This window comes from Alligator sinensis, unplaced genomic scaffold (genome assembly GCF_000455745.1).
Source record: "Alligator sinensis unplaced genomic scaffold, ASM45574v1 scaffold91_1, whole genome shotgun sequence".
Taxonomy (NCBI): Eukaryota; Metazoa; Chordata; order Crocodylia; family Alligatoridae; genus Alligator; species Alligator sinensis.
Window position 1 is genome coordinate 569230 of NW_005842569.1, and position 15377 is coordinate 584606.

The 15377-nt window shown below is 35.6% G+C and overlaps 1 protein-coding gene across 8 annotated transcripts in view; it reads left to right on the forward strand.

Moving 5' to 3' along the window:
• Positions 1–15377, forward strand: part of LOC106722702 — a 173182-nt gene that overhangs the window by 27211 nt on the left and 130594 nt on the right. For 5 of the 8 annotated variants that reach the window (XR_003096011.1, XR_003096010.1, XR_003096012.1 and 2 more), the window contains exons 1-2: positions 7–144; positions 243–316. The exons of 1 other annotated variant lie outside the window; for it this stretch is intronic. Coding sequence is in view for 1 of the 7 variants with exons in the window: in XM_025214151.1 (XP_025069936.1) it covers positions 178–316 (139 nt within the window). In the remaining 6 variants the exon portion in view is untranslated. Of the gene's footprint in view, positions 1–6; positions 145–171; positions 317–11159; positions 11416–15377 lie in introns of those variants that run through there. 2 more of the 8 variants (XM_025214151.1, XR_003096013.1) reach the window with 2 other exon arrangements.

Sequence of the window (15377 nt, forward strand, 5' to 3'; positions counted from 1 at the left end):
TTCTCTCTCTCCCCCTCTGCTCCTCTCTTTCCTTCTCTTTCATGCCACCCCTCGTAGCCTCCTATTGTTGTTGCCGAGAGCTGGCAGGCCAGGGTGGTTGTGGCAGGGGAAGCATGTGGAGGAGAAGCTGGAGCCCGTTGCTAGGTAAGGACCGCCTTCCTGCTCTCCCAGGCCTGTATGCACTTGCAAGCCCCAGAAATCCCGTGGAGCTCACTCGGTCTCTTATGTCTGTGCTTTTCCAGGAGGCTGCAGCGCTGCAAGGTGAACACCTTGGCGTTCTCACTCTGTGGCTGGTCCCAGAGGCTTGTTTCCCAGGGTAAGACTCTCCCCCATCCCTCCGATGTTTCTCATTGACATGCGGTAACATTGCGCCTTGCTTTGCCACGACAATAGAGTAAGTGACTGGAGCAATCACCAAGTAGGGGAATGATGAAGTTGCAGAAACTTAAAAGTGCTTATTTGCGACAGCGGATTTGTTCCTTTTGAACCTGGGAGATGCATCTATCTTGTCCGGATTTAGACTCCTTTTAACGGCGTTTGCTGGCAGGTTATTAGGGAGGTGGGATCGTTATTAATTTTTCGGTTCATTCCTGTGCCCTCAGCTCTACCCTTCCCTTTGCCAGGCTGGCTAAAGCCAGCAAGCTTCATTTTCTTAGCGGACAAAGGTCGATCACAGCTTTTATTTCTGAATGCAAATGTTCTAGGACATGTGCCAATCTTGCCTTCATTGATTACAGTGTAGCTTCTTTTTAAAATTGTACTCTTCCCCCCCCCCAAAAAAAACCCCCCAAAAAACCAACTTCTTTGCCTTTTTCAGGGTTGGGGGTAGGGGGGGATTTTTTTTTTTTTTTTTAACTAGGAAGCTCAAACCTTGAAAAAGAAACAAAGCAAGTGTTGTCATATACATTTTGAGTTTTTTTTTCTTTTTTGGGGGGAGGGGGGTATTCATAAACAGTCATGTTCAGAGCAATTATAAAATAGCAAATCTTTGGTACAGGAGCCTCTATGCCTTCTGTGTATGTGCATGCACATGCCTGCATAAATGAATGTATATAGTTTTGAATGTTAGTGCTGATTGTTGGTAATTGCATCCCACTTCAGTTGCTTTTTCCTATTTTTATTAGTAATGTGCATCTTGGCACAACTATTTCCATTTTTCATATTTAATAGTTTTGAATGCCCAGTATTGCCCTTGTTTAGTTTAGAATTAATGTTTTTGTAGATACCTTAAAGATTACTTTTGTAATCTCTTAAAGGACCAGCAGTATATTTTCCTCTCTTGATCTCTCCTACGTGAATACATAAGCACACTCGCTCACTAATTCTCTCTTCTTAAGTTATTAATGAAATATAGTATTTATGTATGTATTTTACTTCTGTAGGGTGGTGCCATTTATAGATTAAAAGAGCATGTGGAGAACGATGTTCTGACTGAATCTTTATTTGACAAGTCTTCTGCACACTTAAGTAGAGTATAGAACTAAGAAAAAGCTGAACCTATAATATTTAGTTTGTGTTGTTCGTGTAACCAAGAACATTTGCAAATATATGAGACTGTATCATTGTTCTGCTGGAAAGAAATGTACTTTACAGGCATATAGTGGCAATCTTATTCCTTCTGTATGTACTAGTAGCACAAATTGGTTTCCTTTCTTTACATTGCAAAATGTGAAGGCTTAGTAACATTTTATTCATGTTCTTCCTTTTTATTTTATTTGTTTCTATGAATTTACCAAAGAAACAATAAACCTAAACTGCACCCTTTCTCAAAAACAAAAATATTTAGAATATACCCATACATTTATGGAAAGACAGCTATGAATTCAGGCCATTGAATGTATTGGATCAAAACCATCCACATAATAGCATTGCATTTGGGCTGCTTTATGGCAACATAAAACAAAACAATTCATAACTTTTTGTAGTAAAGCAGTATTTATTAGCTGACTGAGCTCAAAACCAGGCAGAATGCGCACTGGTGAACAGTATAGATCAAGAAAGGAATTTAAGAATGTATGACTCAACTGGTAGCAAAGCTAAAATTAATTTCTTAAAAATATGTTTAGGGCCTGTGTAAGCTCCACACTACAATACAAGTAGAAGAATAGCTGGGCTTCTTAACTCGGGGTAGTAGTAGTAGTTATAAAATCAGAAGAGAGTGAAAATGCACACCAATGGGAAATTCAGCCTGCTTCGTGATGGGTGACCTACTGTTACTGTACCTAGAGGTCTATTTTGCTAGCTTGTGTTATTGGTGTTGCTTTGGTATTGTTGACTAGTAATTTTCAAAAAGAAATGTAAAATCACTTAAAGTGAATTATATTGCATTGTTCTAACATAGCTGACTAGCTAAAATAATTGATATGGAAATGAAGATGAGGAGACCAGGTATTGGTCTATTTCGTAATGAGATTTTCCTTGTATGTTCTACAAAAGAACTTGGTAAGGCATAAAAATCATGCTTGAATCTTAATTGAAGGAAAAAGATGAAAAATAGTGTATTAAGCTGTTGACTTCATCTACATTTTTACATTTCAGTATTTCTAATATTTGAACTAAAATCAGTGATAGAAATATTTTATGAAACAGTCAACTTAGCAGTGTATCAGAAATTGTCCTAAAACAGTTAACTTCTTAAAGTAAGCTCTAAGGTATTGTTTTGTAGTTGGTGGAGTAGATGTGGTAAAAACTGCAAATAAAAATAATAGTCTCCATAATTTAAAAAAAATCTATATTGTGCTATTTGATATAATTTTTTCATTTAAATATTTTCATGAATGTAAAAAAATAGGACATGCTGATATCACAGGTTACTAGTTGGAGTTTTTAAAAATAAATCTTCACCTTAAAAATGGCTTGGTTCTTGTTTAAGGTCTTGCATGTAAATGAGATGCATTCAAAAATCCCAGATCTTTTCTGTTCAGACTCTGCTGACAACCACTAAAAAGTATTTCTGCTACCAAATAGTATTGATATAAGGCGACCAGGGAATTCAACAGTAAAAGTTAAATGTGTCCTAGGACTTTGAGTAATATGAAGTGCTCAACTGAGAGCAGATATTATGCAAAACATCAAGAGTCGGCTGCTATAAAACAAAATGAGCGAGGCACACAGCACTTTACACAAATGGATGGATTATGATGTGGTAATCACCTTCAAAGGTGATAAATTGGACTTGAATTATTGAAGGCCAAGCCCTGGCGTCCTTACTCAGGCAAAACTCTCTTTGAAATTAATTGGAATTTTAGCCTGCGTGAGCACTGTAGGATTTGGGCCAGGAGATATTAAGGAGAGATTTCCCCCCTTCCCTCCTCCCCACCAGCATCTCTCCTAATGAGATTTAGTTACTTGGTTTTGCCCATATCACATATTTAAAATCATTTTAAGGGTATATTTTATTTTATGTAGACATTAATACAATACTCCCTTCTTCTAATACATTCTTGACTACTAGGAAATGTTCTCTAGAAAGTTACAACAACACAAAATGCAGTGAAAGGAAGGGTTTTTTTCATCCAGATTTTTTTTAAGAAAGTGTCAATGAAGTGTTCCTCACAAATGGAATAACACTGCTGTAATCAGCCTTCATTCCATGTGACACTCACTCTGGTGACATAATAAAGCGCTGCGGGGTCTACCAGGCTACACAGCAAGGCTCAAGGTCTCCTGTGCACACCCCTGCTTAAGGGGTGGATAGGCCTGTGATTGTAATACCTTCCATCCAGAAAATGGAAATGTGTTCTAATTAAACATTTTTCCTCCAAACTGCATCGCACGCTGTCAGCTTGACACAGGAGCAGGTAATCAAACTGTTGGTTATAGCAGAGCTATAACAATGCATGGCCATGTCACTATTCCTACTGGTACAGTGTGTGAAAACGGCAAAAAAATTTTTTTTTTTTTATTCGGAACATGAATGTAGGTTTCAGTTTCTTGAGCACTATCGGTACAAAAAACCCCTGTATTCTCTACGTGTTGATAGAGTAGGCATACAAACGGCATTTGATTTGTGGAAAGATATGTATTAATTCTTTTTTGTGCGTACACAGCTAGACACACTGGCAATTACAGTAAGAGGTAGAAAACACAGTGGCCAGCATATTATATACGCATAGATAGGTAGAAAGTGGTAAATCAGTAGATTTAAAACAGGAGTAATTTTTAAACTGTGTGTGCACTCCTGCACGTGCCCCCCCCCTCCCAACCGCCCTCCCAGTACTTACCAGCACAGACTCTCATACAAGTGTAAACCCCTTTACACATGCTGGTTAACTCAGAGCCTGATTCAAAGCCTGTTGACATTGACCATCCCCCTTCTGTTGAATTTAACACTTTGGGTTAATCCCTTTGTGCACAAACATTCACTAAATAATGACATATACACTTTTTACAGGTTCGCTTTTCTAAATCTGGTCTAGATCAAGAGCTGTAAAGTAATCAATTCATGACTTTTAAAAGAAGGATGCACTTAAAAATTCAGAATCAATCTTCCCCTTTGTTACATCAACTGAAAAGCTCCAGGTAACTTCAGTGATGTCAGGATCCTGCTAATGCATGTAATCTAATCGGTAAAATGGCACAAATGTCTAATTACATGCCCAATCTTTTGACACCCTGACTCATGAGACAGTACATGTAAATAAAAATTGCAGAATCAGGCCCTTTCAAGTGCTCTGATATTTTAGGGCCATTGTTAAATGCATGCACTTGTCATTTTGAGTAGCTCTTTATTAAAAAAACACAGCTATTTTCTGAAGGTCAGTACTACCAATTATTTACTAATACATTGTTGCCTCATCCATAAATGTGTTGCATCTTAACTTGAAAAACAAAAGAGTCTAATGGGAAGCTCACTGAAGTCAATGGGAGTATTTCTCATTAAGCCTCTATGTGTAGTAGTTTGAAATTATGATGCAGCTGTAAGCATGACTTTCTGCCCTCTGCATGTTTTCAAGAGCCTGAAATTATTCAGGAATGTCATTTCCAAATACATCTTAAAATAGATTGTGCATGTCAGTTATAGTTCAAAAGCCGATAAAGGAAGATCCAAGGAGCTTTGTGTCCCTGTTGTAATAAATGAGGGGCGGGGGGGCGGGTGGGAAGGGAAGAGCCACTGGGTTTGTACTCGGAACAAAACTAAAGCTATGGCTTCATGCATAAGAATTCTCTCTTTAAATTAAAGTATTCTTGGAAGGGTCCTAATTATTTATGATACCCATGTGGTATTTCTTTTCTCCGCTATAGGACCAATGTTACGTCAAATCTCATGTCCTGTTATCTTGTCAGGAAAAACATTCAGCTCCTGCCTGATCTTTGTAAAATATTCATAAAACTCGCTCTTTTCAAAACTTTTCAGATACATTAGGGAGAAAAAATAGCTTCTAATACTGATCATAGTTTTTGTAAAGGGGGAAGGGGAATTAAGAAAAAAAATAATTTATTACAAAAAGAAATGGGCCTTTATTAAACATTAATAAGTCTTCAGGTTCTAGAGCTCTTGGCTGAATGTATTTAAATTGCTGAATGATATTTTTACAGCACTGAATGCAGCTTTCAAGCCTTGTGTGTATTTAGCATGTAATACCTACATGCATACACATTTTTAATGGCTTAAATTGCTCATGATATTTCATAGAGAAATTGAAGGAGTGGAACTTTTAATAATCAGAAGCTCATACAATTTTGAGAGTAAATGTGAACTACCCAAAGGAACTAATAAACATTAGCATGTTGAGATACTAAAATTAGAAACATTTTGAAGGTGACTATTTTCTTCAGTTTCTTTTCTTTTTTTCTGGTTTTTAAGAAATATAAAACTATACTAGAAATTATTGATCTAAAATATTAAAAAGAAACTGCCATGTTTACTTTGTGTCATTTTATTTACTTAGCTTTTGGATTTTAATGTTTTGCAGTCATATTAGGCCTGTCACTTCGCATTCATAACTAAAATAAATGTATCCTGTACCACAATAGGAAAGTGAGATTTTTTTTGCTTTTTGACCGTTTGTTTTTAAGTATATTGGGTTTCAGCTTTACAGATAACAGTATTTGTAGTATAGAAAGGCTATATGAAATGCCTTCAAGTAGCTTTACATTGTTCCCACTAAACGTTAGAGTTACTGATTTAAGGTTTCACCTATAGAATATAATACATATGAAAAATCCAGTATTCAGTGTTTTGAATATATTAATATTATTATCATGATTAATAATTATTATTAGTGATCTCTGTCCAGTAGGTGCTCTCTTGATACATACAAGCCCTTTACATAGATTTCTAAATGTATCGGCACTCTTTGTATCCTTTTATTTTAACTCAGTTAATATACCAAAGGATGTCTGGAGCAGCTATTTAATTGCATTATAGGATCTTTGTAACTGTACATTCATACAGACAGGATTCTTATTTTAGAATTATTAGATTTTCTTCTATGTGTCACCACATCAGTTTTTTAAGATGTATTCTTAAAAGTGCAGCTCTTATTCTCTGTTGTCATTTAACATTTTTAATCCCAACCAGATGTTTGTTGTCCTTGACAGTTTATATTTGTCTTGCTTGTTCATCCAAAAATCATCCAAAAGTTTTTTAGGTCCTAATTCAGAGTCAGTTAAGCCTCCCATAAATGTCAATAGGTTTGGGATCAGCCCCACTACAGACTGAACTTGAACAGGTACAGGAGAGAGCCTCTGAATATAAATTGAAAAAACTATTAAATTCTCTTTGGATTAGTTTGACTCATTTAAACAGTGGGCTTCCAGAAAGCAAATCTTGTTTTAATGCCTTTCTTTAACAGGAATCTCCATGTTGCAAAGGGTGTGAAATGGGGAAGTATATGTCCCAAAATGAATAGAAACTGTACAAAAAGTCTATGGAAGGCCTAAGGCCTCAATGACCAAGGAGTATCTGTTCTCTTGATAAACACTTCCACAGTTTTGAATGCTGTGTGAAAATTAAAGCTTTTTTCATTCTAATTTACAAGAGCAGCATGCTTAGACTTTGTATTACCTATTTTTAAAAATAAAATTGACCAATAAAATTATAGTTTATTACATTCATATAATTAAATATTAAATGGGTCACTACTGATTTTTGTATATGGATGTAGATTTCTCATTTTTCATTTATAGTGTATAGAAGGCTGTATACAGTATACTCTATACTGTAAGAATTACCCTGAGATGACCACCTGTAAATCCTCCTTATTTATAATTTTAAAATACAAATATTGTATATTTATAATCCATGTACACACACATCCACAGAATCATAGTAAATGCATAAAACATATTTACAATGTTATGTCTTTTATTTTCCATTAGTTAACCTCCTGCTTAGTATGTAGGGAAAGGAAAAAAATTAAGCATCCAATATTTGTATTTTGACCAAAAATGTCCTTAGGAATCAAACCCTAAGCAAAAGAGATGAAGAATAGTATATAATAGCACTGCCTGGTGGTTGCATCCCCTAGTTGTACCTATAGAAAAGGGGGATTGCTTTCAGGCTGTCAGCTACTGAGTTAAAAGCTGCATGTATTGTGGGAGAGCTGGGCACGCTGGGAAATAGGTGGCACTTTCAGGAGACATTTGGGGCATTTTTACATGTGCTCCAGGAGGTGCAGGGGGGCTTTAATTAGCAAGCGCTTTTAATTAGTAGAGCCCGAGTGTCACTGAAAAATGGCAGCAGGGTGCTTTGAACCAAAGCTCATTGAATGAGCTTTAGTTCAAGGTGCCCCGCTGCCATATTTTGATGCAGGGATGCTAATACACATGACACCAGATTCTGCTGGAGTGCATTTATTTCTGTGCTCCAGCAGACTCGATTAATTGAGTGTATAGGAGTCCTTCATGACTTGCTTTGCTTTGCTTCATGCTAGACAAGGGGTTTCACTACCATGACTCCTATGATAGATGCCAATGCCTTCATATTTGCTGATAACATTTGTATTTAATGACTCAGTGAAATGTGATGATAGAATCTGAATCTTAATTTCTTCAGTTCTGACAAGTTAAAAAGCACATTGGGCATTAAACTGAAACATATTTCTCTTCCCAAAGTAGTAAGTCTTTCTAGTAAGTCTAGAAACTCCTGATTGGGTCCATGGACACTGAAATTCCGTGACCGTATTTGTCTTCATTCTGACTATCTGATGAGCGGCATACAGTGGAGAGTGCACACCGAGCTCGTCATGTATTGAAACTTGCATGGAAAAAGAGAATAAGTGTATTTCTTATACATTTCCTGCATAAAAGTTTGAGTTTTGTAACTTTCTGTGGTCATTTGGGTGTTCCTCAGCTGATGTAGGCAAATCTAAAATAAAACCTTCTATAAAGAACGATTAACAAGCTTCCCTTGAAGTGAGTAGGAAGAATTTAGAACTATGTCTAACTGTGTTTGCTACTTTTAAAATGGCTTGTAAAGTAAGAACAAATCAAAACTCCCAGTATCATCTTTCAGAGATAAAATGTGAACATTTTCTGGGTGGTGAATGGTATAGTTGATTGCAGCTCCTGAGTAGAACATTTGAAAGGTTTTCAGTGATGAAAAAGTTTTTATGCGGGTGATTTGGGCTTTACATAGATATATTTCACTATGCATTCTAGTCTTACTAATTCTGAGCACTAGTTATAGAAGAGGTCTTGTTTACTCTGCTACTGTTACTCCTAAGGAGTGAAATTCACCTCTGCAGCAAGCCATCTGAAGGCTTATGCATCATTTAGGTCTCACTAACGCTAACTTCAATAGTGTGTAAGCCTTGCTCTGACCCTTCACATAGGTGTGAATTTCATCTGTAGGGACTAGTCCGTTAAAAGCTTAACTATTGTGTGGAGTGTGCCTACTCCTGTGAATAATTTCATTGTCCCATTGATTTCGGAGGAACTCTACTACCAGTTTATGTGACTGGCTACTTTGAAAAATGTGTTGGTGACATTTTTTTTTTTTAATTCTGCTTCCCTAAACACCAGATAGGCTCTGGCCATGATTTCCTATGTTTTGGTGTTGTAGTCTGGTGGAATGCCTGGATAATTAGGCTTTGCTTCTGGCTCTCTCTAGTTTTGATCAAGTCACTGTAAATTTTCCCCCTGCCTCAGTTTCCTCATACGTACAGTGAGAATAGAAATCTATTACTGCTTTGACAGAACAGTTGTAAGAATCAGTTAATGTCTGCATGTGCAAAGTACAGCATAAATAACAAGTGATAATATGTTTTTAATGGTGGAAATTAAGTTGTTTTGAAATCAGTACAATTTACGCTCACGAAATCGAGGGACTAATAACATTAATTTCCACAAGGCTGCAAATATATTGTGACCTTGCCCTCTACTAAAGTTTTCCTCTAGTTTTGCAGTGAGGTCTGAGAGGGCCTTTGTCTCCCAAATTTCACTATTATTCATAATCTAAAGTTGGATATTAATTAAAACTTTCAAAAGTGGAAGATTAAGGCCTTTCCTAACTTGACATGCTATGTTTCCTTCGCCACCACCTTTTGGTAAGTTAAGTATGCTTTTTGGAGCGTTCATAAGCGATAAGAATGATTACAAGGCACATGGTGTAAAAGTCTCTGCTTGTGTCAGAAAACTTAGCAATAGAAGAGATCTATTAAATCACTTAGCCCATTCCCCTTTCAATGTAGGTGTGTCTTTAAAATTATGAAAATGTATGATGATGGATAGCTAATGTGGTTTATGAAAATAAATTAGATGATTGATTATAAAAAATGCCCTTGTAGAATACAACCGATAACCATGGAAGCAAAAATTTACAAATCATACCATTTCAAACTTTCCCTCTAGTGTAGCTATCTGGGAGGAAGCTTGTTAAAATAATGTATGTGACATATTTTATATCTTTTGTTTGCTGACTTTTTCCCCATAATACTTCCATCCCTTTCACCATAATATTTGCATGCATTCATTTTTTGTTTTTTTCCTTTCATTACTATCCCATGTTTCTTATTGGTACTAGGGAGTTTAGTTTCTAGAAGAACTATTGAGAGTGCCTGGACAGTACAGTTTTAGCATTGTGTAGCAAATTACACTCATCTCAAATTAACAGGCTTTCTCAATAACCCTGTCTCCAGTTTTCTTTCTCATCAAGGGTACAGCTACACTGAAGAATGCCCCCAGACGCACAAGATACATACTTTATAATTAAGTAACAGACTTGCTTAGAATATGACCAAGTAGAGGAAGCCATATAGAGTATATGGCAAAACCTATATTTTTGTAGTTATTATAGGAGGCTAGCTTTTTAATTAATATTTTAAATGCCAGTTCATTTTTCTACCTTTCTTCAAGTGTGTTATTTACATCCAGATCCTGCAGACACTTATGAATGTGAATTATTTTTACATGTGTTTAGTAGACCAGTCAAACTGAAAAGAAAAAATCCCATAACATCTACATGATTGTACCTGTCCCATTTCCCCCCTGTCCTACTGCCAGCCCATTACAGATATGCTACTTGGTTAGTAGTACTTCTGTACACATTTATAATATAAGAAAGTCCTTTAGCCTGAATTAGCTTGCTCTAATTTTTAAAAGTTCAACTTAATATAGATCTACAGCCTGAATTTTAGAGGTTTTGAAAATCAGAATATCTGAGAATGAGCATTTAGGTGTTTCAAATTGGACACACAAACTTTGTGAATGCTTCTGAAAACTTGCCTGAGACTTATAACTACTTATGCTCAATACAGCATCTACTGCCTCCAGGTTTGGGGCCCTATGTACTAAGAGTTGAGCAAATGCCAGCTAGGAATGGTCCCTGCACCTTTGTTTAAAGTCTTGAGAGTAGATGAAAGAAATGAATGTGATGAACTTAAAGGGGGAAAGTAGAAGGGAGGTTGAGTTATAGTTTGCAATCTTATTTTGCCAGTAACCTTTTTTCTTTGTACTTTTTGCATAACTGTTCAAAACTAAGTCTTGTATTTTTTAACGGTTTTCTGGTTTTGTACCACTTTTTGTTTCTTCACCCTGTTGTCTCAACCCACCCAGGATGTCTTTTCAAAATTATTGGTAGGCAGTGCTGTGGCTCCAGTGATTGTTTTAGTCTCTGTCCCTCCTCTACAGTCAGTGCCTGTCTGTGCCTGCAGCTCAAACCAGAAAAGACGACAAAGTTAGTATTTTTCCCCTCCTTCGGTGAGGTGGGTGGTATATTCAAAATGACCAGCAGGCTCCACCACACACTCAAGTGGAGACCGGGAAACTCACTGCAGCAGTACACTGCATCAGAGGCTGACTGGCAGATTTGGAATATGATCTTTATACTCTAGGAAAGAGAGCTACTGACTGCACCAGGAATTCAGTTTCAGGGGGTAATGGGGGTTTCGGTTTCAGGGGTAAATCTGCATGTGAATTAGAAATCCTACAAAAGAAATCAATAGACAAGAAGTCTATACATGTACAACCATGGTAGGTAATTTTACTTATTTTAGTTTTGTTCTAATCAGGGAAGGAAAACTACTTTTGGGTCACTACTGGCACAAAAGTTTGAATCATAATTCAGGGATTCTTAATAAAGAGCCTTTCTTGTAGTCCCCAGAAATGTTCCAATCTGTATTTTTTTTTCTTGCAGCCAAACTAAAAAAGTTACAGAAATATGGACTTGGATTCAAATTACACATCCACCTTATTTTATTAAACACAAAAACACATCGTTTATATAACATATTGCTTTTGTTTGTCTTTGTGTTAGTGTTGTAGAGCTTACTGCATACATTTATCTAGGAGCTGATTACCATTTCCAAGAAGGTATTTTGTGAATAGCTTAATAATATTGTCTGTCTGTGACATATTGGAGCAGGCAATTGCAGCAGTTTCTACACAGACATTTAACTTATTAGCTCCACTGGGGTTGCACAGTGTAAGACAGTAAAGAATTTGCCTGTTGTCCTGCAAGGAAAAAAAACACTGGACACTGAAGACATGTAACTGGTACTCTTTTCTAATGTAGTAAGGAAAAATATGGAATAAATAGCTTTTGTTTTCTGTTATTTAAAAATGTGTCTATTTTCTCTAGCAGTCAGCAGGGTTCTTTTGTAAGAAATTAAAGTTTGGGTTTTTTTAAGTAATGAAAAGTTATCCAAAAATCCATGCGTACTCAGCACAGTTTTGTTTTCATGGTTTTTATTGTTCCTGTTTAAGTCCTAGGCCTTATTGGGATTTTTTTAAAGCAAGAACCCATTAAACAAAATTTTCAATTTGAGATGAAGTGATCGTTTTAAAGCCATAATTAAAAAAAAAAAAGGAAAATGAAAGCTAATTCATTTCATATTCATGTAGTAAAAAGCAAAACCGATTCACTTAAGTAGATGCAGGATCAGGCCCTAAATAACAGTTTATCCAATAGTACTGTCTCAGCTCAAACGTTGTCACACTTACATTTTTCAACAGGCATGTGTTGTACTGGGGGGTTGGGGGAAGCCCATGAATAACTTTGAAATATATTTTTAGTGGGGAACTTTATGTTTTAGGTGACATATTTTTAGTGCAGTAGTACTGTTTTATCCAATGGTATGCAATACTATACTGTTGTATTGATAGCTTATTTAATTTGGCTCATCTGTACTGCAGTTTCTTCTAAAGACTTAAAGTTTTAGATTAAAATGTAGTTTTCATGCAGAAAGAAGCTGCAGTAAAAGTAGTTGTACTATTAGTTCTTCCAGTGATTAATAGCAAAGCTTGCTTGGAAGTTGGTCTTTGAGTTCCTCTGTTTAATTGTAGCCCTAAGTGAAATGGGGTTTTGATTTATAGAAAATGTAAAATTGGGTACAGAAAGTTTTAAATTACAGTAACAGTAAAAATTTCCCACAATAATCATCCCATATTGTTTCAATTCAAAAGAGCTAAGGGTTGATTTGTGTGGGAAAAAACCTATAGCAGCCAAGTTCCGTGTTTGAAATGGGGGGGGAAAAATGTAAGTAGTACATTTCCCTCTCTTGGGAAATTAAAAAGTTGATTATCTTTAGATAATAAATGTGTCAATACAGGCACTCACATGTATACCGTCTACCTTAATTTCTGAGATAAGGTACACGCTGATTAATTTTAAACCATTTACAAGTTTTAGCACACTTTCTTGCTTTGATGATGAATATTTTAAGTTGTAGAAAAGTTATGTTGGTATATATTAGAACAACAGTGGAAAAGTTGAAGCTCCATGAAATACAGAATCCTTAATATATGTCTTGAAAAAATATTTTACTATCTTTTTAGAAGTTGTTTACATATGTATACAAAATGCTGCTATATATTCCTTAGCTTTTAATAAACAATTTGCCCTAAATATGTTTTATTTTTGGTTCTCCTTGATCAGGGTCCAGCCCACACCCCCCTGGCTGCTCTGAGTAATACATTCTTGCTTCAACGTGCTTGTGTTGGAAATATTACATTATACCATAATCAGTATAGATGCATAGAGAGCTAACGCTAAAATTATGTTTAGAATCATTGAAGATATTTAGAGAAAAATTAATCTTAATTCAGGACTAAATCATGCTCTGTTTTTGGAGGTAGATACTGAAGGATATCCTCAGTGTAGCTATTTCATATGGATACTACTGTAATTGAACACTGAATCTGGCCCTTCATTTTTTAATTTTATGTGCCATAATTCATTTTAAAATTAATTTATGGAATTATAAAATAACTATAATTAGTAGGGCTGACTCTCTAGGTTATAAAGTGATGCTGCATACGTGGTTTTTGTGTATATTTTTGTTTGGGATATATAGAGTTAACAATTTGACTAGTATCCTCTGTGAAATGATTTGCTGTTTCTATACCATTTGGCTAGAGCCACTTGGCGTAACCAAATTTCAGAATTTAAACATATAAACTGCAGAATCGATTAGTAGACTTAGAAAAATATGTACTACATTTCTTTGATAATTTATTAAAGTAACATTTTAAACATCAGATAAGCTGTGTGTTTGTGCCATAGTCTGCCACTTTAATCAAGATAAAAATTTAAACACAAATCAGCACTGTCTTTTATATAGTGCCTCTGAATCCATGGTAATTGGTACCAGACCTTGGTAAAGAAAAAAACTGTCGTTTTCATGCTACCGGTACCAGTAGGCGCTGCTCCACAGCTGCACCACATAAGAAGTGGACACACAAAAGAAATGAAAGAGTCTATAACATACAGTCCTCTATAACCTACTTTTTCATTAGAGTATGACGTGAAATATTCCCTTTAATTAAGCATGACAGTTTATTGTAAGTAACACAGTTTATTTTGCTTAGTTTACTCTTACATTTTGCTGGCTATAGATATTTTTAGGCTTAATTTTAAGATACAAAAACACTGTCAGAAACCAGTTGGAAAAATAAGTGTCAACTGTACTTACATGCTCTGTGGGCAAGGTTATCTAAATTAACTAAAACAGAATATTTCTGATCAATACTTTTTGCAACACCAAAACATATTCTACACTTCTATTCTATAACCCAGGTTCTATAGTATAGTATGTTTCTTTTTATAATTTGGGGGGGCGTGTTTCTAGGGTGGGTTTTTTTGTTGAGAAAAAGCATCATAAATTATCTCTTCATATTTATATAAAACCTATATATATGAGCTATAGACGGAAGTTGTACATTCTAACAGCACAGATGGAGCTTGCTGTCATTAGGACTGTTTGTTGCCTGTTGGAACGCAGAGCATATTTCTATCATGGCATCAACAATTTCTAAGAACTGAGGTCAAAATAAACAGGTTGCACTTTGATACAAGAGCAATCTGGAAAACAATTTAAAATTCCCTGCTTAGGCATAAATATGCATGTAGATACTTGAATAAAAACTTATTTTTTATAGCAGGGCCTTACTTTATTTTATAGTACTTGGTAGGGTAGATTGTGGGTAATGGGTAATCCATTATTAGTAAGTGTAGATATACAGTTGTTTCGATATACGATTTGGACCTTACTTTAGGATGTAGAAGCACAACACCCTAGAAATATTTATTTTAGCAAGTATTTTATGATTAAGGCAGAGGTGATCCTAGAGCAGATGTAACAGTTTTAAAAATCGTGCTCAAAATAATTATTTGAGTTGGATTTATTATTCTGAACACAAGGAAGTAACATCGCTTACAAGTGTGGTCCCTTTGAAATCAGAGGGAATCATTATGTGAGTCAAGGTGGAATCACATGAAAATGTTTGCAGGATCAGTCTGTATGATTCCAGGTGAAATCTTAGGCCCAATGCAATAAATGGGAGTTTTGCTTTGGATTTTAGAAAAGGCAGGATTTTAATTCCTAGTGTTCAGAAAAGTCAACAAAATTGTATGTAACAGGACAATACATATGATGATTTTGGCTTAAATAGAGAAATAAATGGGTATGTTTGTTTCCTATCCAAATGCTTTTTAG